This window comes from Lipotes vexillifer, unplaced genomic scaffold (genome assembly GCF_000442215.2).
Source record: "Lipotes vexillifer unplaced genomic scaffold, Lipotes_vexillifer_v1.1 scaffold681, whole genome shotgun sequence".
In the NCBI taxonomy this organism is placed as follows: Eukaryota; Metazoa; Chordata; class Mammalia; order Artiodactyla; family Lipotidae; genus Lipotes; species Lipotes vexillifer.
This window is the reverse complement of record NW_006791462.1, coordinates 840,814-861,960: the sequence shown is the minus strand read 5'-3', so window position 1 is coordinate 861,960 and position 21,147 is coordinate 840,814. Positions and strand designations below refer to the sequence as shown.

Sequence of the window (21,147 nt, the reverse complement as noted above, 5' to 3'; positions counted from 1 at the left end):
AAATTAGAAGAGATAAAGAGCAACCAGTAAGATGTTAGAAACAAATGCAAATGGATATAATCTTCCAGTTAAAGGACAGAAATTGTCTTCAACTACACCTCAATAAAAAATTAAATGTATATTATGAAAAAAATGACAGAAATTGTCAGATTAGGGGAAAGATGAGAAAATCCATCTAATATGGAAGAGACACACCTAAAATATAAGAAAAGGCTGTTAAGCAATGAAGAGATATACCAAGCAAATACTAGACAAAAGTCAGGGTAGTTATTTTAAGACAAAATACTAAAACTGACTCAAGAAATAGAAAATCTGAAAAAAACTATTAAGAGATTGAATCAATAATCAAAAAACTCCCCATAAAAGAAAGCCCAGGACCAGATAGCTTCATGAATTCTAATTAAGTATTTAAAGAATTAACACCAATCCTTCTCAACTTAAATCTAGACTAGTTTCATACTGACTTTATGAAACTACTTGACTTTGAGGATTTGGATGAAACAATGTTTCTACTTGTGCTTGATTTTTCTAAAATAGAACATTTAAGAATAAATACTCACCTTGAGGATTCCTGGGAATCATCCGCTACCATACCTTCCCCTCCACATTCCTACAGCATTACTATCAAACCACCACAAAAATTAAAGAGAAACTTAAAAAATAACAAAATTGACAACTGTGAATTCATTAAAGAAATCATTAGGAAGAAGATGTTAAGTTCTGTGGTTTTATAATATTCTTACAATATTTGAATTTTAAAGATCTTCTCCAGAAACTTTTTTTAAATAAAAGTTTTATTGGAGAAAAATAGAACCACCACGTACACAGGGAAAAGAGCACAAAAATTCAACTGATACAGAACTGAAAGTCACAATTATCCAATGTTGTTTGTGATTACTTTTCAACTTCTTAAACAGCTCCCCTCAATTTGTTTAATAGTCTCACCAATTTTTTCAGCTGAAATAGCATCAAGTTTTCAAAAAATTAAGAGCCTCAGGGAAGGGACCAGCTTTCAAGATAACAAAGGTAACACCAAGAGTCTCCTAATGGTACCAATTCTACCTAAAATTTCCTTAAGAGTAATTATCAAGTCTGGTGGAACAGTCTACGTATCTCACAGACCACCAGGGATGAGTTAGAACACTGACTTAGATGGTCCAGTATGGAGAGAGGGCAAAAAAAATAGCTGCATTTCCTTGTCAGATAAGCTCAGTTAAGGAAACCAGGGAGGCTCTAAGAAAATACAGGCAGGGCTTCCCTGGTGGCGCAGTGGTTGAGAGTCCGCCTGCCGATGCAGGGGACACGGGTTCATGCCCCGGTCTGGGAAGATCCCACATGCCGCCAAGCGGCTGGGCCCGTGAGCCGTGGCCGCTGAGCCTGCGCTCCGCAACGGGAGAGGCCACAATAGTGAGAGGCCCATGTACCAAAAAAAAAAAAAAAAAAAAAAAAAAAAATACAGGCAATGGCTGCTCAAAAATAGTTAGGAAGGCATTCTAAATACCACATACTGTGGACAACAGTATGTAAGTTTGATGCAGTTATAAAGAAAACAGGCAACTTTAAAAAAAATAGCTGGTCACAGGTCTTTGAGAACTCAAAACAATCAATAGCAAACACAAGAGCCAAAAGTCTCAGTTGAGCGTTAGGACCTAGGTATTCTTCTTAATGGTTCCAAATAGTCAAGGAAATACACTGCTGCAAAAAAGCATTAAAGTGGGCTTCCCTGGTGGCGCAGTGGTTGAGAGTCCGCCTGCCGATGCAGTGGACGCAGGTTCGTGCCCCGGTCCGGGAGGGTCCTGCATGCCGCAGAGCGGCTGGGCCCGTGGGCCATGGCCGCTGAGCCTGCGTGTCCGGAGCCTGTGCTCCACGATGGGAGAGGCCACGGCGGTGAAAAAGCATTAAAGCAGTTCTGATTTTTTAAAAAATCAAAACAAAATTTCTGCTTTTCCTCCAAGATCAATTCCCTTCTAAGCTTCAAGGAAAAACAAACAAGGAAGCAAAACAGAACCCCAAACCCAAAAACAAAAAACCACTGATGGTAAAAGAGAAGACTTTTACTCACATTATCAATTTGAAAAATAATACTTCTGCTATTTTCTATGTATGAACAATCCTAGGACATTCCCCTGAAAGGTAGGTGTCCAGTGGCTATGAGAACTCTTTATCTTCAAGCAATTTTGAAAGGAGTAAGATCAGCATAATACAGAATTTGAAATTCCCAACTAGGGGGTGTATGGGGGAAATGAGGAAGGATCTAGTTCTATCTAGGGCTTTAGGAAGTTAAAATAAGGATGAAAGGAAATGCTCATACGCCAACAAAAAGGAGAGTTGAGGTGCTTCCAAAAAAAAACTTTGGTAGAGAAAATAGGAATGCTAAATCCCAGGAAGCCTGTAACAATCTACAATTGGTCCAAGTTAAAGACAAAACTGTCCAAACAACATTAAAGTCTAAAGGAAGTTGAAAACTAGTTTATGAATTTTTGCTCTTGTAAAAAGTTACACAACACGTGGGTTTTGGTCTCTTTTGCGATGTTCATATTATATTCATTTTTAATATGAAGAAAGAGTTGGATTTTTCTCTCCTACCATGTTCTTCTAGTACAACTGACCAGCAATTTTCTATTTCAGCTATTTTTATAAGTACCTGTTAATCAGCACAGTAAACTCAGGGCTGAACGATATACACACATCCCATGGGAACATTTTAGGATGTGTGTATACAAGACTATGTAAGCAACTGTCCCTCTGCTTGAAAACTTGTTTCCAAATAAAATTTTTAAAAACATCCCTTTCAGTGTAACAGAACATTACTTAGTAAAATATCAATAGCTATGACAACTTATTTTTCTCTTCAAGGGAAATCACAAAACAGGTGAACAACCAAGTCCAGGGTGGTTTTTCTATTTGATAAATACATCCAGAACTCTGTACAGTAAATAAAGTTTGCATGCAGTTTAAGTATCTTTAAATGACATTTTAAGCAAATAAACCTTTTGCTTCATAATTAATGGTGTATAAGAACCCCCCCTCCTCTTTTTTTTAATAGCCATAGGGACCTCTTCCCCAGTTCCAAATAGGAATCATGAAGACCAGGTACTTTCTTAAGAGTTTTCTGCACATCATACTAAATAACATGCAAAGAGTTCAACAACATTCTTCTTAAAGGTAAGTATTACTCTTTAAATGGGCATGTTAACCACTGAAAAGTCACTCAACTATTTCCATTACACTGCTTCATTTGGTCATTGGTAGTATAAAAGAAGTCAAATAATAACAGGTTAGTTTATCCACTGGCTACTGTTTATGACACCAAATGCTCCAAGGCCAACATTTTATGCAATATAATTGTACTGGTTTGGATTTTCTTTATCTCTTTCCATGTAGTCCCGGTCAATTAAGGATTCTATTCTCTTCTTAAGATCAGCAGGCTGTAAGAGAAGGCAAATTTTCAGTGCAAAGCTCATAATCACTAGCTCAAGCCCATTTACCAATACTCCATGAAAAAAAAAAGAACAGTTTTGGCTCATTGATTTAATGTATTTAATCTCCTTAATATTTTTTAATTTTTATTTTTAAATCGCCTTGATTTTTTAAAGAGGAAAGTATAATGAAAATAAACCAGGTTAAAAAATGTTTTTACACTATACACTCTCACATCTTATATTATTTATTTATCTGTTTATCTATTTATCTATCTATCTATCTATCTATCTATCTATATCTATCTATCTATCTATCTGGCTGTGCTGGGTCTTAGTTGCGGCAGCATGAGGGGTCTTTGTTGCTGCGTGCAGGATCTTTAGTTGTGGCATGTGGGATCTAGTTCCGTCACCAGGGATTGAACCCGGGCCCCCTGCACTGGGAGCGGGGAGTCTTAGCCACTGGACCACCAGGGAAGTCCCCTGTCATACTGTTATACAATACTTTACTTTTCTATTTTAAAGAGGTCTTCTAAGAACCAGCTATTCTCTGCACAAATACAAAAGACTACCATAACTTCACAAAAGGAACACAGTATAGTTTAAGGAAACAGAATGCTATTTAGTTTTGCCAAGATAGTTCGAGAAAATAAGTAGACCCTAAATTTAGACAAAAGCTGGTTCTCAAAGTCAGGTTGCATATTTATAAATTAAATAAAAAATGTACTATTGGGCTTCCCTGGTGGCGCAGTGGTTGAGAGTCCGCCTGCCGATGCAGGGGACGTGGGCTCGTGCCCCGGTCCGGGAAGATCCCACATGCCGCGGAGCGGCTGGGCCCATGAGCCATGGCCACTGAGCCTGCGTGTCCGGAGCCTGTGCTCCGCAACGGGAGAGGCCACAACAGTGAGAGGCCCGCATACCACAAAAAAAAAAAAAAATGTACTATGGAAATCACTATTTACAAGAATACTACAACAAATGGTTTGATAAGTGAGGTATCATCTCATAATTCAGATCTTCATATTTCAGGTTTAAGGTTTAACTGTTACCTGCTATAAATGATTTGAATTTTTGAATCCTATTTGTTGAAAAATCATTGAGAAAGATTATAGCTTGTTCTCATGATTGCATTCTTAGCTCTTGGGTAACAAAATTCCACTGTCTTTTGTATCCAGCCTATAAAGAGAATATAATCTTGCTTGCTAACAGTTTTTCAGATTGTGTAAAATGGCTACTTGATCAAGAAAGGTAAAGAGGGAAAGTAGTTTGCTGGGGCAGCCAAAATTTCACCAAAGTTTGAATTCCAAGATTTGAAAATCAAAATGACTTTCTCTTAATTATGGTGAAAGACCTAGAATACCAGCACAGTATTTATTACAGTGATCCTCTACCTTCCCTAGCTAGCTAGCATCAGTGATCTCTCTGGCTAGAGGTGAAATGATTGTTAAGGCAGAACATGAGGGTGAGAGTGTGGTAATGAGGAGGCAGTATTAGGTTTGGAGGAGAGAGAAAGCCTACCTTATTAGCAGTGACAGCTAATGAGCACTTATGTGCCAGGCCCAGTGCTAAGTTTTACATATATTATCTCATTTACGCTTCACAATAATCCTACGAGATAAGTACTATTATCATCTCCATTTTACAAAAGAGGAAACAAGCTCAAAAGGTGAAGTGACTTACCTAGGCCCAAAGCTCATGAGAACCCTAACAGCCAAGAGTCTATCCAAACTTTACAAAGTGTTTATCATCATAAGAGTTTGGGAATCTTCTAAAACATGAGATACAGTCCAGTACAACACCACATTGTCTAAGGCGCTTTATTACTGGACATTTATAATGGAACATGTCCATGTGATGACTAATTTGTTTGCCAGAACTACTGCTAAGCTTTAAAAAAGATGCCTAATGATTACTAGTTATCTGTATAGTTTTTAATGAACACTTACACAAGCTAACTAGATTTAACTTAATTAAAATAACCAAATCTGTCAAATAGCTAGGTATTTCAAGGAGAAAAAGGAAATAAAAATAACAAAGCAGCTCAAAAAAATAAAGTGAATAAACTTGAAAATTTCAAAGACTCACTTAGCAGCTAAACTTTCAGGTATAGGAGCTTTTATAAATTGTTTTCCCCTTTTGTCACAGCTGCCCACATATGCCAACAAAGGTTTTTCTGGAATCATATATATGAGCATAAGAAATGAAAACTTTTGTCCCTCCAAATGGTCTTGAGGTTTTATTCTATGTTTGTAAGATTTGTGTCTGAAAAATCTAATTTTTATATATAATAAACTCAATATTTTTTATATATAAGCAGCTCAATAATAAAATACAGAAGTACCTACCTTTACTGGAAATTTCAACTGGTTGTACACTTCTGAAACAAGGAGATTGTGGCTAAGTGTCTTTCTCATCTTCATAATTCGAACAATTGCAGCATCAATTTGATACTGTCTGTCTTGAAATACTCTTTCTGTGGTGCTTGCTTGTTCCTCAACCTAACAAAAAAGTTTTAAACTTAGGAACTGTACCTGAAGTGAAACTTGATTACTTATACAAATTGTACATTTTAGGGACATGACACAGTTAATGCTTTAAATATGCTGATCAAAAGAAACCTTATAAATACTGACAAGGACAGAAAAAACCCTACAAACATAACTCCTATCTGGCCTAATGTCCTGTATCAATGAAGTAACACCAATATTAGTTAATAGAAAAATACCATCTTTGAGTTGCTTTACTAGAAAGAGAGACAGCTGATGCAGAATTTATCATTTTCTTTTATTCTCTTCTCAAAATCTTAATGTGTCACAAGAGGTTATTGACCAGATTTCTGTATGACATTAGCTTATCTGTAAAAGTGACTGATTCTGACATCTGACTCAAAGTACGATACTAACCAGCTAAGCTAACCAGTAGTCAAACTTTTTTTTTAACATTTTATTTTATTGCATTTTATTTTTTGGCTGCCTTGGATTTTCGTTGCTGTGCAGGCTTTCTGTAGTTGTGGAGAGCGGGGGCTGCTCTTCGTTGTGGTGTGTGGGCTTCTCATTGCAGTGGCTTCTCTTGTTGCAGAGCATGGGCTCTATGAGTGCAGGCTTCAGTAGTTGCGGCTCGCGGGCTCTAGAGCACAGGCTCAGTAGTTGTAGTGCACAGGCTTAGTTGCTCTGCGGCATGTGGGATCTTCCCGGACCAGGGATCGAACCAGTGTCCCCTGCATTGGCAAGCAGATTCTTAACCACTGTGCCACCAGGCAAGTCCCAATTATTTTTCATTAATTTTTATTTTGTAATATATAAATCAGAAACGCACAGTTTAAAAAAAGTCAATTAACCAATTCTAATGCTAAAGCAAGAATGTTCCTCTTTAGCACCTAAATTAAAAGAATAGTTTGGGCTTTTCTTTTTTTTTGCCTCATCACTCGGAATGCGGGACCTTTATTCCCCTGATCAAACCTGTGCCCTCTGCAGTGGAAGCGCGGAGTCGTAACCACTGGATTGCCAGGGAAGTTCCTAGTTTGGGTTTTTTGCAGTTAGTTTCTTTCTGATACAGCACACGTTTTAAAATAACACAGTAATCTAACGGAGTATCACGCCTTTGATGTGAATGTTAACGAGACAGGAACTTGTTTGCGACCTTGACTTCTATCCCTATTATAAAACTTTTTCTCAAGTAGTGCATTAAACCTTGTTGGAATTGAAACCAACTGGTTTCAGGAAATGCTGCAGTTGTTGGTTTCCTTAATAAAAATCTCTTACAAATTCAAATGGTAAAAACAAACAAAATATTCACTGTTGATCAAAGAAACACTAACTAAACCTTCCAATTTTTCACCAAGCAAGCTGGCAAAGATTAAAAAAAGAAAATATAATCTTTAGTGCTGGCAAGGGCACAGTAAGACAGGCACTCACATTAGACAGTGTAAATTGGTCCAATCTTTCTAGAACACAAAATGGCATAACGTATTCAGACTCTGAAAATGTTCACACTCTTTAACCCAAAAAATCTACTTCCATGATAAGTTCGTAAGGAAAGGCTCAGAGAGATTAAGATTTAGGTACAGAGATGTATCTTGCTGTTTTATTTACAATACTAAGAAGTTATGAATTTAAGTGCCCAACAATGGACATTGGTTGAATAAATTATTATAGCTGTGTAAAAGAATAGTGTGGCCATCTGCCATTTTATAAAGATGCTTAATGGCATGGAAAAATTCTAAAGACTTGGGGCTTCCCTGGTATCACAGTGGTTAAGAATCTGCCTGCCAATGCAGGGGACACAGGTTCGAGCCCTGGTCCAGGAAGATCCCACATGCCGCGGAGCAACTAAGCCCATGCGCCACAACTACTGAGCCTGTGCTCTAGAGCCTGCGAGCCACAACTACTGAGCCTGTGTGCTACAACTACTGAAGCTCGCGTGCCTAGAGCCCGTGCTCCGCAACAAGAGAAGCCACCGCAATGAGAAGTCTGCGCACCACAACGAAGAGTAGCCCCCATTCGCTGCAACTAGAGAATGCCTGCGAGCAGAAACGAAGATCCAATGCAGCCTAAAATAAATAAAATAAATAAATTTTTAAAAATTCTAAAGTCTTAATTTAAACACACAAAAAGCAGGATATAAAACTATCAGGCCCAATTGTGTACACCTCTGCCCCCATAAAACCTGCAAAATCAAATACTGAAATACACTGAGCTAGATATAGGCATACATAATGTTAATGTTAGTGGTAGTATTCTAGGCTAAAATCTTCTTTATAAATCTTTATTATGAACATATATAATTCCACTACATTAGAATGAGGAGAATGCAAAAGAAATACCGTTTCTTTCATCTGAATTTGATTGATCTTTATCCTGAAAAGTTTGTGCTTGAAATCATCATTACAAATGAACTTGTCACCATCTTCAATATCTTTACCCTTTGGATTTTTCGCCAGAACTCTAGCTTTGCCACAAGCCAATGACTGCAGTGTTCTTCTTAACTCCCCATCCTCTGAAGAAGAAAGAGTGGCTTAGTTATTTGTTACTAACTCATCAACACGCACAGCTACATTCAAACTCAATCTAGCTTCTACCCCACCCATCTATTAAAAGTGTTTCCTTTTTTCCCCAAGATCATGAACAACTTCCTCTTTGTCCTATCCAATGGCTTTTTTCCTGGTCGTCCTCTAAAGGCTTCAGTTATCATTCCGAGTGGATAACCACCACATCTTCAGAAATGACATCTCATTTTCCCCAGTCCTACATTTAAAGGATACCTCCAGCTGGCTCTTTTACTACCATCAATTTTAATATGTCCAACATTTTATTCATCATCTTCCCCATAAAACTGTTTTCTTTCCAATTGTTAGTTATGAAGCTACCAACCTCCTCTGGTGAAAAACCCTGGAATCATCTTTTAACTCTTCCCTCTCCTGCATCCTCCACATATCTAGTAGTTGCTTCCTTAGAGATGCTTCGTCTCTCTTCTCATTGGCCTCATTCTAGTCTAAGCTCGTTATCACTTTACGCCTGAATTACCCCATTAGCTTCTGGACTGGAATCTCTTCATCCTTCAAGCTGCCCTACTATCTACTGATTATAGGCAAGCTGCCCAAATAAGTCACTTCCAATATGTCACACACTTGAGATCCTACAATGTATGTTTCACTTGCTAGATCTGTAAGGCTCTCCATATCTTACCTATCTAACTTTGTATCTCACTACTCTATGCTGCAGTTAAACTTTTTATGACTCCTGCCCATACTGTGCTGATTCCTTCCTCCACGCCTTTTCTCATGGTATTTCCTCTTGCAAAATATGCCTTCTCCCTAACTTAAATCTGAAGGCCCAGCCCAAGTCCTACCTCCTTCATGAAGGCTTTCCCAATTGTGCCAGTCCACAGTTATCTCTTGCTTCACTGAACTCCTAACACACTCTGTCAGCACCACAGATTGGTACTTATTGGTTGTGAAATTGTCATTTCTCCCTTTCCCCATGGTTGTAAGTGCTGAGGAGGGGGATTATCCCTTTATAGTCCCCCAGAGCTCTTAACCAAGTGGAGTGCACATAGTGGACACCGAATAATGCATGCTAATGAAACGATTCAACACAAACCTATTCCGGTAGCCTGCTTGATCTCTTCTAAACTGAACTCTTCTCCCTCATTAAACATTAGCAGCACCAGTGTTTGAAAAAGAGAGACCTGGAGTTCCTTCTTACCCTGTTGGAGAAACAACAGTGTTTAGCCATCATTTTTTTTAAAAATGCATGAAAATTAATCAAATAACTAATCTCTTACTGGAAAAGCATTTTTCAATTAGTGGATTTAGAAACTCGGATTAACATTATCCAGAAAGGCCAGTATGTTCAGTGTAGGGTTTAGGTGTGATCCTACCTAAAACAGGAGGAAGGATTGGGTGACCTTTCTACAGGTCTTTTTTTAAGCCTTATAATTAAAACAACCAAGTAATGAAAATTAATAACTCGGTTTTATGTGTCATTACAGATATTTATCATGAGCAACAAGAAATCACTATTTCAATGCATTTTCAACTCTTCTGATTCGGATTAGTCATGAAAAGCTGTAGGATTTTTTGAAATTGATATAAGAACTGTTCCCCTTAACGCCCACTCTATTCTCTAGCTCCCAGCACCAAGAAAAGAAGTTTCCTGTCAAGAAGTGGCAGCGTGAATTTTGCATCCACAGGTGGGGAAAGGGTGTGGGAGAAAAGGGTTATTGGTTTTGGTTTTGCAGCAGGGCCCAATCAACAGTGGAAAAGACCACATTCTTATAATATACACAGGGCTGTGACAAGCTATCACTATCTCATGCAGATATTCAGGACAAATTTATAAAACACCTTAAACCTTCAAATTAAGAGGGATGACCTCAATATCAAAGATGAAGGTGAAAACTAAGTTTGGGGAACATCCACTTACCTCTTTAAATTCGGCCTTTAGCACACAGTGTCCTAGGGTTGACTGCCACTGAAGTTTCCTGCCACTATGTTTGCCTAGGTAAAAGGTCTTGAAAATCTCCTGAAGTTTTACCATCTACAATAAATAAAACAAAACTTTATTTAAGCTCTGTATCCAATATCACGTTCACCACTTTTTATATTTATCTCGTGTAAAAATTTCTGGAAGTTTTAAAGACTATACAGAGCAGGTCCACTGATCACTTTGATGTAAGGTAATAACCACCAAATCTAACGGCATGAATCAGTCTTTACACTCTCTAATCTGTCTGCAACATTTTATCATCCCCTCTTTCGAAACATTCATCTCCAATGTCTTCTGTGTCTCTGCAACATGCTGGTTCCTTTATCTCACTATTGCTTCTTCACTGGATTCCCTCACAGGTACCTCTTCCTACTACCTACCAAATGTGAGCCTTTTTCAAAGTTCTGCCTTAGGCCTGTTCTTCCTGTTTCCACATTCTCCCTCTTAATGAGGGAGATCTGCTCCCTGGGCTTCCATGATTATCTCCATGGAGGACTCTCAGTATCTATCTCTCTAGCCTTAACCCTTTTCTAAGCTTCAGTCCTGGGTTAAGACATTTCCCCAGGAGTTAGGTTGGATTTACTCAAGCAACCATCACTCAGCAGTCCAACCCCCAGGTGATATACGGACAAGAATTTTTGAGAGCTGGGCAGAGTGATGGGTACAATCTGGGGAACTGAAAGAAGAGTCAAGGAAATTGGCCCTGAACTCAGAAACTTGGCATCTTTAGCTATGCTCTAATGATATAAGTACAAGAGTAATATAAATAAAAGAGTAAAGTATTAAAAACAGTTGACATTTGGTGGTGGCATACTTACTGACAACAAACTTTTAAAAAAGTACATATTTTTCAATGATAAGCAAAATAGAAATGTCATGTATTTCTATGCTTATAACTCAAGTCCTAAACAGCAACTCTTACCTCTGGTGGTAAATGAACTTCCATAGGCACATATGTTGGCCAATAACCCATCGTCAGGATATTCACAGTTAATTCAATATTCCCAGGTACATTCTGGTTCTGCATATACTACAATAAGATCAACACACACACTGAGATCTTAAAAAATAAAAGTGCATACATTTCATGCCATAATAATGACCCATTTAAGAAGTTCCCCATTACAAAACTACATGTGAATACTGACGATCTTTAAAATAAAAGGCAACTATTAAAAGGACTATAAGTGAAGCCTATGTTAAGTGCACTAGAAAAGTACACTGGGTAACATTTTGCTACAATGGCACACAAAGATCACATGACTCTGTTAGAGGCATTAACGACTTAAATAAATAATTTCTCACATACGACTGGGCTGTTATTGGATTTCTTCTCCATTCCTTTCCCCATACCACCTGCAGTCCCCATCTCTGGAGACCCCTATGTGGCTTGGAAAACCTGGCAGCAACCCCCATTCCTCACCCCACCAGCCAGCCCAAGTCTCTGGTTTTTCACCTGCTCCACTGCCTGTTTGCAAGGGGTGACCTGAAATGGGGAAGGAAGAAGGGGAAAGGGCAAAGCAAATAAACCCTATTCTGTAGCTACTACAGGACCCATGATCCTACTGACCCTAATCTTTCTCGAGTCTTCCACTCTCATTTCCCACCATAGCAATATAGTGGTAAAGAAGTCATTATTAAAACCCTAGGAGAGGAAAATCTACTTTGTTATCACTATTACCTATAATCTCAAAAATGTGAAGCCAGCTTCTACCAACACCTGCAAAACTATGTATCTAGCTTTTCATTCCCCATGTCCCTAAAGGCCTTATACAATCACTCTATCACTTCTCCTCCCTCCCCATCACCAGCTTTGAACATGCAACTCACCAACAGCGATTAGATGCTAGAAGCCCTGTTCTCACTAGCTACAGCTTTTCTTGTCCTTACTTCTGTTCAATACATTTTATTTCTATTTTTGTGTTATCTTGGGTGTATACTGAGAATAAATTTTGAAGTAGGTCAAATATACTTACATTTCATTCGTGATTTTTTTCCTCCACTGTGACTATCATCTAAGTTGCTATGAAGTATTTATAACAAATACATGTTTCTATTTATCTTCAGTACAAACCAAAGTAAGGAGATAACTAAACACATTTAAGTTGGAGGAATTAAGTAAGAGTTTAACTCACTTTTACCTGTTTGAACTGAATCATGATGTCTTTAGAAAGTTCCATGTCTTTAAACATTCCTTCAAGTTTGCTGGTGAAAGCAGCTCCACATTCTATTAAAGATGTTTGTACATTTACAGTATTTTAAAGTGGTAAAAACACAGAATTTAGAATTGAAAACATGAAATATAAAACTTACTTTAGCATGAAATATGATCTGTAACTATTCATAAGAACAAAAAAATCCTTACCCCAAAGTATATGCCCCACTAATTCAGAGTCAAATCTTTAATCCTACAGTAACCTTATCTACTACTTAGGCATAAGATAAATGGGAAACTTTTATACAAATAATAAAAGAACAATGCTTTATTTAAAAAAAAAATCACAACAGCTCTGGATATGTAAATAGGTTAGAAACCTAATGAGCTTACTCAATTTACGTTTTTATCATATGAACATACAATGATTGACAAAAGAGGCAACTGACTGAAAGAGTAAAAACTAAGCTAACATTTCCTCTCAGAAATCAAAGAAGAAAAGGAACAGAAAGAATGACAAACATACCATGTTTAAGTTTGGACAGCATTGATTTTTCAGCATCCACAGATGCACTCTTCCCAACTAACAGGCGCTTGGCTAAATCTTTCTTATAGAAGGCCTCAAAAACATCCTTGCCTATGTTAAATAATAAAACACAACTCTCATAATACTCCAATATAAGGTTTTGACAAAATTGACTCAAAGTGCTTAATAAATCGCACCATTACTCCAAGTTATTTAAATTTATAGATTTTATCCAAGTTTGCTAAATGCAAGAAACATTAGAGGTAGATTTTTGTGCCAAACCTTTCAAAAGTTCTTTGCTGTAAAGAATTAAGACTGAATTAACTTTTCTTTAGAAAAGCTTTAGTCAACTAGTAGCTTTAGCATCAATACTCTAGAGATTAAAATAAGTAGCAAAATTCAAGGCTCTTAATAGTGGAAAAGTCAAAGCACAAGGCAATTAAGTAACATTCCTCAAGTACCCCAATATATTAAATGCAAGGAATGTAACAGAATTTTAAATAGCTAACCCCCAAATAAATATACCTTCTAGGTTGGTTATACTCGCTAGTTTCTCTGTTGAGTGCTTTGTTTTAAAAGAAAAATATTAAAACAAAAATACATACCATAGATAAATCTAAATATAATCATAATCTTATCCAACATTTTCTCAAGTTCTTCATCTGTAGCTTCTTTGTTGCCTGCGCGAAGCTTTGAATCTACATACTTAGCTAAAATGGGGGGAAAGTTTATTGTTTAGTGATCATGTATCCATGAGGTACTGGTCACTATAAATACCAAATAGAAGTATGATATACTGACTTTTTCAATGTTTCACATGTATACATGCATTTTTAAAACAGTCTCCAAAGTCAGGGAGACCAAGTGACTTGTTCAATGTCACAGAGCTAAAAAATACAAGAGTCTCAACTCAAACCCAAGTCTTCTGGCTCCACATCTAATGTACTTTCTACCATACTGATGCTTACTAAAAATGGGATATGCGGGATATGGGTACCCCGGGGGTGGGGGGTGTATACAGCCCTGTGCTGGGGTCATCAAAGCCATTGAAAGACATGGCACATCTTCTGGAGTATTCATTTTACACTGATGGTATGCAATCTTAAACCCTTTTCTATTAAAACAAACCAGATACATTACAGAGTAAGAGGCAAATTTTGCAAAAATTTTAAGGGTTAAGTAGTAAACCAACAAAATTTCATCCTTTTGGGACTTCCCTGGTGGCGCAGTGGTTAAGAACCCACCTGCCAATGCAGGGAACACGGGTTCGATCCCTGGTCCGGGAAGATCCCACACGCCACGGAGCCACTAAGCCCATGCGCCACAACTACTGAGCCTGCGCTCTAGAGCCCGTGAGCCACAACTACTGAGCCGACGTGCCACAACTTACTGAAGCCCGCGCGCCTAGAGCCCATGCTCCACAACAAGAGAAGCCATCGCAATGAGAAGCCCGCGCACAACAACGAAGAGTAACCCCCGCTCGCCACAACTAGAGAAAGCCCGCGCGCAGCAACGAAGACCCAATGTAGTCAAAAATTAAAAAAAAAAAAATTTCATCCTTTTGGCGAAGGACCTTCTCAGCTAACTCCTCCTTGACATTAAGGGGCACCCAGGGGGGAAAAACTGAGAACTGAAGTATACCACACCTTTTACTCTAAATGGGCCCAGATTATTAGGTTTATTTTCATCCTGGACATTCTACCTTTCTCACTGGCAACTGTAATTTTGTGCTACCCTTTCCTGTAGCCCTATGTGTGGGCCTCAAGAAATGGCACCCTGCCTCACCTCTAAATTGCAGGAGGCTTGTAAAACAGCTACCAAGCTTTTTATAAATAAAAGTAAATAGGGTCTTACAAAGAAAGACCATGTTTGACATGTGGGTTTTAACACCAAATAAATTAGGTGTTAATATACAAAACCTTGTCAAAATTTCAGGTTAACTGGAATTTTATGAGTAAAAGAACATTAAAGAACCGGGAAAAGGGACTAGAGAAATACCTATAAGTTCAGCAGGTTTGTTTGGTCTTTTGTTAATGAATGTTTCAAATGCTTCTTTCATGGCGTTGATAAATTTTTCATTCTTCAGGAAACAGATATCAATTATATGGTCAACCTTATCTTTAAAATCCAGCAATTCTTGAACCATGGTTTTATCCTTTTCAGGATTAATTACAATAGTGCTACCAAATGCCTAAAGAAACAAAAATGACTTTCTATTAGAATTATCTGCAATGAAAACAATCCCCCAAATCATATTTTAAGTAGATACACAGACTTTAAAAATCTCAAAAAATTAAGATAAAGCTGGCTTTGAAGTCAAGAAAATAAAAAAATAAAGTTATAAAACATCCAGACTGATGCCATTCATCTATAGTCATAAAATAAGTAATGGCCACTGGCTATATAATATCATAATGGGGCATTATTGTAGAAGTCTCTAGGGTCTTTTTCCTACTTTTAAAGAAGTGGGGTTGAATTTTTAAAAAACAGCAATCTGCCTTCAGTGTAAGATCAAAGAAAGGAAAGAAATTTGGATCCAAAAGAAGCCCTCTTCCTTTTTCCACATTCACTGCTATAATTATTGGAGCTAGAAATCACATCAGACATCAAGAAGAGAACTGTTTTATTGCTAATTTGCCACACAGCTATCATTCTCAGGTTGACTGTTCTCAAAATGCCCATTACTTAAAAAAAAAAAAAAAGGATCTAACAAATAAGAAATTCTTGCTGATATGTACTCTAGATGTATAGATTATAAGCCATGAGAGAGAAAAAAAACAGGTTAATGTTAATACCTTAATGTATTCAATCCATTGCTGCAAGAGAACCTGAACGCCACCTCGAACTCTACTGAAGAGCTGATACAGGAGAGATAAATCTTGAATTCGGTTTTCATCAAGGAGGCTATTTAAACCTGAAGTTTGAAACATTTGGTATTAAAAAAGTGAACAAAAATGTCAGATATTTTAATGAAAAATAAGTTATTGTGATACTGGTCTGAACTATGACTAGTCTGTGATTTTAATACAGAGATGTGCTTTGAATTAAACTCAAAGAAACTATCACCTTTCCAAGTGAAAACTAACTATAGGGAACTTTATATAAAAACAAAAATTGTGGGCTTCCCTGGTGGCACAGTGGTTGAGAGTCCACCTGCCAATGCAGGGGACACGAGTTCGTGCCCCGGTCTGGGAAGATCCCACATGCCGGGGAGCAGCTGGGCCTGCACGTCCGGAGCCTGTGCTCCGCAGTGGGAGAGGCCACAACAGTGAGAGGCCCGCATACCGCAAAAAAAAAAACACACAAAAAAACACAAAAATTGTGTAATGGTTTGTACCATTTAGCATAGTAGATGAGATGTATAAACCAACTTATAAAAATTGGTTTACATAAATACACATTATAAATACCTCACATGTGCAATAGCCACATTATATTTGCATTAGTATACACATATATATATTTCAGAGTATTGGATATGGCCTGTGGTATATCAAAAACCATGCATCAATAGGCCAAGTTTAAATGAAGTTCTAAAGTATTTGATTTTCAGAATGAAATAAAAGTGTAACTGCGTTAATGTACTAAAATACCTTAAACAAAAGAAAAGATGGCTGGAGAGAAAGGTAAGACTTTTTTGCCTATTTGTAGCATTGTCAAAGTAAAATTCAGGGTATACTCATAGATCACTTAGGATTAATAGAAATGCTTGGTTTTATATGCTAGAAACAAAAACATTTCAGTGCAAAAAGGAATGCATTTCCTTATTACTGCAGTCTTAAAAGTTAAATCAAGAATTCCCCAATTCCCACTGTTTCTTTACCAGAGTTGGTAGTCTCCTCTCATCTCACTCCCTGTATCTTTAAGTTAAGGAAACAGGCACCTCCTGAAAGTTTACTGTGATGAATACGGAAAAGGGGTTGTGTCCCTCCTCAGAAATGCAGCCACACGCTACCAAACTTTTAAAAGGGCAATCTTTAAAAATTTTTCTACTTGTTTGCTGCTACCATTTTAAAAGTAATCTCTCATTTGTAAATTACCAATTACCTTTCTGAAGAATTGCTGTTAAGTGTTCACCTAGAAGTTGTTTTTCCACAGTAGCAATTAATGACTTTCTACAAGGAAAAAAAAAGTTTAGAACTATTGACTTTGACTTTGCTGAAAATTTATAGTCTCTCCTGGGGGGGGAAAAATCAAATAGCTCATTATATGTTAATTTCAATATTCCTATTCCTATGTATAAATTTATTGTGCTCGGAGTTACTCTACTTTATGACTAGAAGGAAAACATTGCATATTTCAGAATTTGTTACATCACGAAACAAATATTTTAAGGGTCTTGCTATGGCTGGCTTTTCCCAAATTTCTCTGCTTTCACTGGGAAAGTAAGGAATTTATCTGTGCTGCTTACAGGAACTCCTTGGTTGGTAATATTTAGGAAAGCACAGAAATACTTTCTCCTATGAACACCCACTGAACTTTAATCGGCCTGAAGATTTCAAAGATCACATCAGCTTGTAATACTATTTTTTAATTACATCCTAAACACATATAGACAACCAATTATCAAATCCTTGATTAAATCTAATGAAGTAGGGAAAATAATAACTCGAAGGTTGCATTACGAAAACAATCGTTAAAGACTCGAGACACCTGAAAATAGTTACTAACATGTTTGGGGATGCCCCAAGTGCCTTAAGTGATTCAACAACACAGGTTAAGGCTATTAGGCTGAGCATGTAATACTTACTGGGTGGTCTGATCTAAGTAAGTAATAAGTCTGTCTGCTTCTTCTTCTAGACGTTTGTTAACATGATGAAGATATTCAGGAACCTACAAAGATAGTTTTTTATATTATTGTTTTCCGCCCCATAAATCATTCAGAAAATGTCAACTCCAAAAGATCCTGGGAGCAGCCCTGTCAAATGTGACAGGGTTGAATCATATGTAAAATTATAGGTAGAGTTTATGATCCAGAATTCTGGCCTTTAAGAAGAGAGAAAAGAAAGGAGCACCTAAGTGAGAGAAAAGCAACATAATGTTGGGAAGATAAATGCAAAGGGCAGCTTATGTTCAATAAAGTAGGGTCTATTATGATACACAGTGGATTTATTAATCATGATTTTTAAATACCTCTCTTTCCTGCATTAATTTTTGGCCTTCGGCTGCGTAAAGTCGGTTAGTTTCTTCCAAAAATCGTTGTTCAAAAGAATCCTGATAAATCTGGGAAGGGGTAACAAAATAAAGGAGTTCAATTATCCAATAAATGTTTATTGAATGCCCTTAATGGGAACAGCACTATGAGTTTGGTTTTTATTTTTTGGCCATGCCTCGCGGCTTGTGGGATCTTAGTTCCCCAACCAGGGATCGAACCTGGGCCCTCAGCAGTGAGAGCGCAGAGTCCTAACCACTGGACCGCCAGGGAATTTCCCTGAGCTTGCTTTTTAAACATCAAATTAGGGATAGCAATCAGCTCTGTAGTAAGTGAAGTAGTTGACTTACTTGCAAATCAGAGAGCATGCTTAAAAGGCTTCGCAGTAAACTTCTGTCAATTGCTTCACCATTCCTTTCCCTCTCAATCAAAAGAAGAATGCCATCAATTGTCTTATTCTGGACTTTTTGATCACTTATAATATGAGCCCTAAATAACTCCAGTCCCATATCCCTAAAATAAAAAATATATATAATCTAAATTAATTGACGACAATACCACTTCTGGAGAGGCTTAACTTCTCACCACATGTTAGTTAGGGTTCCAGGCTTTGAAGCAGCAATTGTAAAAGTATAAAATCCACACATTTAATTTTAAATAACATTATTAGATTAAAGCATACAGGAAACTCATTTTGTCTTTAATGAAAACTGAAGCTAAATTCCCATCTTCCTCCATAACTAAGTTTTACTGTATTATTTTCTTTGGTGGATTTCTTCCTTGGTCAAATCAAGAGGCAAAATTAGCTCAAAGCTATAAAATGGTCTTCACTGTACTGGTAATGAAGGCTTAATTGCTCATTTGTCATCTGGCTTCAGTACTCAAAAATCAGTAAACTCTGATAATTGCTGTAGGTAGATGCTAGGCACATGGTGGGGGGAAGAGCTCATTATACTCTTCTGTTTTTGTGTATACATGGAATTTTCCACAATAATGTTAAAAGATAATGAGTGAAATCTTGATCAGCAACAAAATGATGCACACTCAGACAATTCAGAGCAAACTTTAATCCCCTTGGCTAACAAAGAAACTTCTTCATAAGTTATTATATGCCCAGGGAATGTTAGCTATCTCCAATATTAGCATAGGCAAAACATAATTAACAAGGTAAAACTGCTATAAACAGAAGTCTAGAAGCCAAATATGAGTTTTTAGGAGAATATTCACAGTATCACTCTCTTCTATTAGTGTAATTAAGATTTGACTATGATTTGTTACAAATCTTCATAATTTTTTTCTGATATCCTTACCAAATGGAGGGTAGCATTGAATTTTGAAGAACGTAAGTCCTATCCAGAAACAAAAAAATGCTCCTGATCATGATCTGCCAATGAAAAAAAGAAATCAAACAACTTTTTATATTTTGTGAAGCTGAAATATTTTATAAAACAAGATTGCAGGGTTTACTTGTATATATACCAGCCTACTAGGATCAAACATGCAGATAAACACATCTACCTGAGAATATGCCCACACCATTTTTATTAAACTATTAATAAACCTTAATTCTTGCTGTAGTTTCCAGAAAAAAAAAAGACACTTAAAATGGTCTATGACTTCTTTGCAATCTGAGAAGCAACTAAAAATAAAAACAGAATAAAGGGGCATACAATTTTTCCTCAGCAACAGTCCTCAGGGTGAAACTGCCTTAAATTGTATACGTGGAATTTTGGGTGGGTGGGATGGATTTTAAGATTTTTAATTTGCAGAATAGAAGGTTTAAAATAATACCAGATTAGGGAAAAAGGAAAAGGTTGTGATCTGAATAACCTAAAATGCAGAACCATCAGGCACCTTCACAAGTAACCAAATAGCGAGTGGGACAGCCATAAAGACTGACAGGCAAAATGTAACTTTTTTAATGAGATAAATACTTTTTGCTTAAGTGTTACAAAAATAAAAATGATCGTAAGGTGCAAGTCATTCTAAAATACTGGTTTACCTGTAACTTGCAGTTTTAAAATAGAAAACTCAACCAAAATTAGTTTCAGTCCCCCCATTGCAAAGCTTTTAAAACTAGCATTCCTGTATTTGAAGAAACTTATTTTAACTACAATATTTAGCTGAAATGTAATGCTTTTTCCATCTTACCATTTGTCTGCAATGGTTTTGCCAACATCTATCGATCTTCTTTAGAAAAAGAACACTATCCAATGAATCCGTGAGATATACGTTAAGGATATTTTAAAAGCGCTTAGTACAAGTAATATATGCAACGTAAGAGCACATTTGTCTTAAATATGGAATGCCTTAGGTACTAAATGAAACTAAACAGCACTTAATTATGAAACAAAATGCTACTTCTTAAACTGTAAAAACATGTTAGATCCCACTAAAAAAAAAAATACCTCTAAAAACAAGTCTTAGTGGGACTTCCCTGGTGGCATAATGGTTAAGAGTGAAGTAAGTCAGAAAGAGAAAGACAGATACCGTATGCTAACACTTATATATGGAATTTAAGAAAAAAAAATGTCATGAAGAACCTAGGGGTAAGACAGGAATAAAGACAGACCTACTAGAGAATGGACTTGAGGATATGGGGAGGGGGAAGGGTAAGCTGTGACAAAGCGAGAGAGAGGCATGGACATATATACACTACCAAATGTAAGGTAGATAGCTAGTGGGAAGCAGCCGCATAGCACAGGGAGAACAGGGAGATCAGCTCGGTGCTTTGTGACCGCCTGGAGGAGTGGGATAGGGAGGGTGGGAGGGAGGGAGGGAGACACAAGAGGGAAGAGATATGGGAACATATGTATATGTATAACTGATTCACTTTGTTATAAAGCAGAAACTAACACACCATTGTAAAGCAATTATACTCCAATAAAGATGTAAAAAAAAAAAAGATA

At 37.1% G+C, this 21,147-nt stretch overlaps 1 protein-coding gene and 1 non-coding gene across 3 annotated transcripts in view; both read right to left on the bottom strand.

Moving 5' to 3' along the window:
- Positions 1–3,036: 3,036 nt before the first annotated feature.
- CUL4B (cullin 4B) overlaps positions 3,037–21,147 on the bottom strand; it is a 32,660-nt gene continuing 14,549 nt past the window's right edge. The window contains exons 4-20 of one of the 2 annotated variants that reach the window (XM_007464425.1): positions 20,390–20,459; positions 19,549–19,622; positions 18,589–18,751; positions 18,220–18,309; positions 17,837–17,919; positions 17,134–17,201; positions 15,882–16,000; positions 15,085–15,277; positions 13,692–13,796; positions 13,087–13,197; positions 12,547–12,632; positions 11,328–11,435; positions 10,343–10,456; positions 9,518–9,623; positions 8,242–8,414; positions 5,765–5,917; positions 3,037–3,428 (exon numbers count right to left, since the gene is read on the bottom strand). In XM_007464425.1, coding sequence (XP_007464487.1) covers positions 3,333–3,428; positions 5,765–5,917; positions 8,242–8,414; positions 9,518–9,623; positions 10,343–10,456; positions 11,328–11,435; positions 12,547–12,632; positions 13,087–13,197; positions 13,692–13,796; positions 15,085–15,277; positions 15,882–16,000; positions 17,134–17,201; positions 17,837–17,919; positions 18,220–18,309; positions 18,589–18,751; positions 19,549–19,622; positions 20,390–20,459 — 1,912 coding nt within the window. In that variant the 3' untranslated portion in view covers positions 3,037–3,332. The remainder of the gene's footprint in view (positions 3,429–5,764; positions 5,918–8,241; positions 8,415–9,517; positions 9,624–10,342; positions 10,457–11,327; positions 11,436–12,546; positions 12,633–13,086; positions 13,198–13,691; positions 13,797–15,084; positions 15,278–15,881; positions 16,001–17,133; positions 17,202–17,836; positions 17,920–18,219; positions 18,310–18,588; positions 18,752–19,548; positions 19,623–20,389; positions 20,460–21,147) is intronic. The other variant, XM_007464424.1, reaches the window with a different exon arrangement.
- TRNAE-CUC (transfer RNA glutamic acid (anticodon CUC)) lies at positions 18,439–18,511 on the bottom strand. Its single transcript has one exon. It is a non-coding gene; the product is annotated as a tRNA-Glu (tRNA).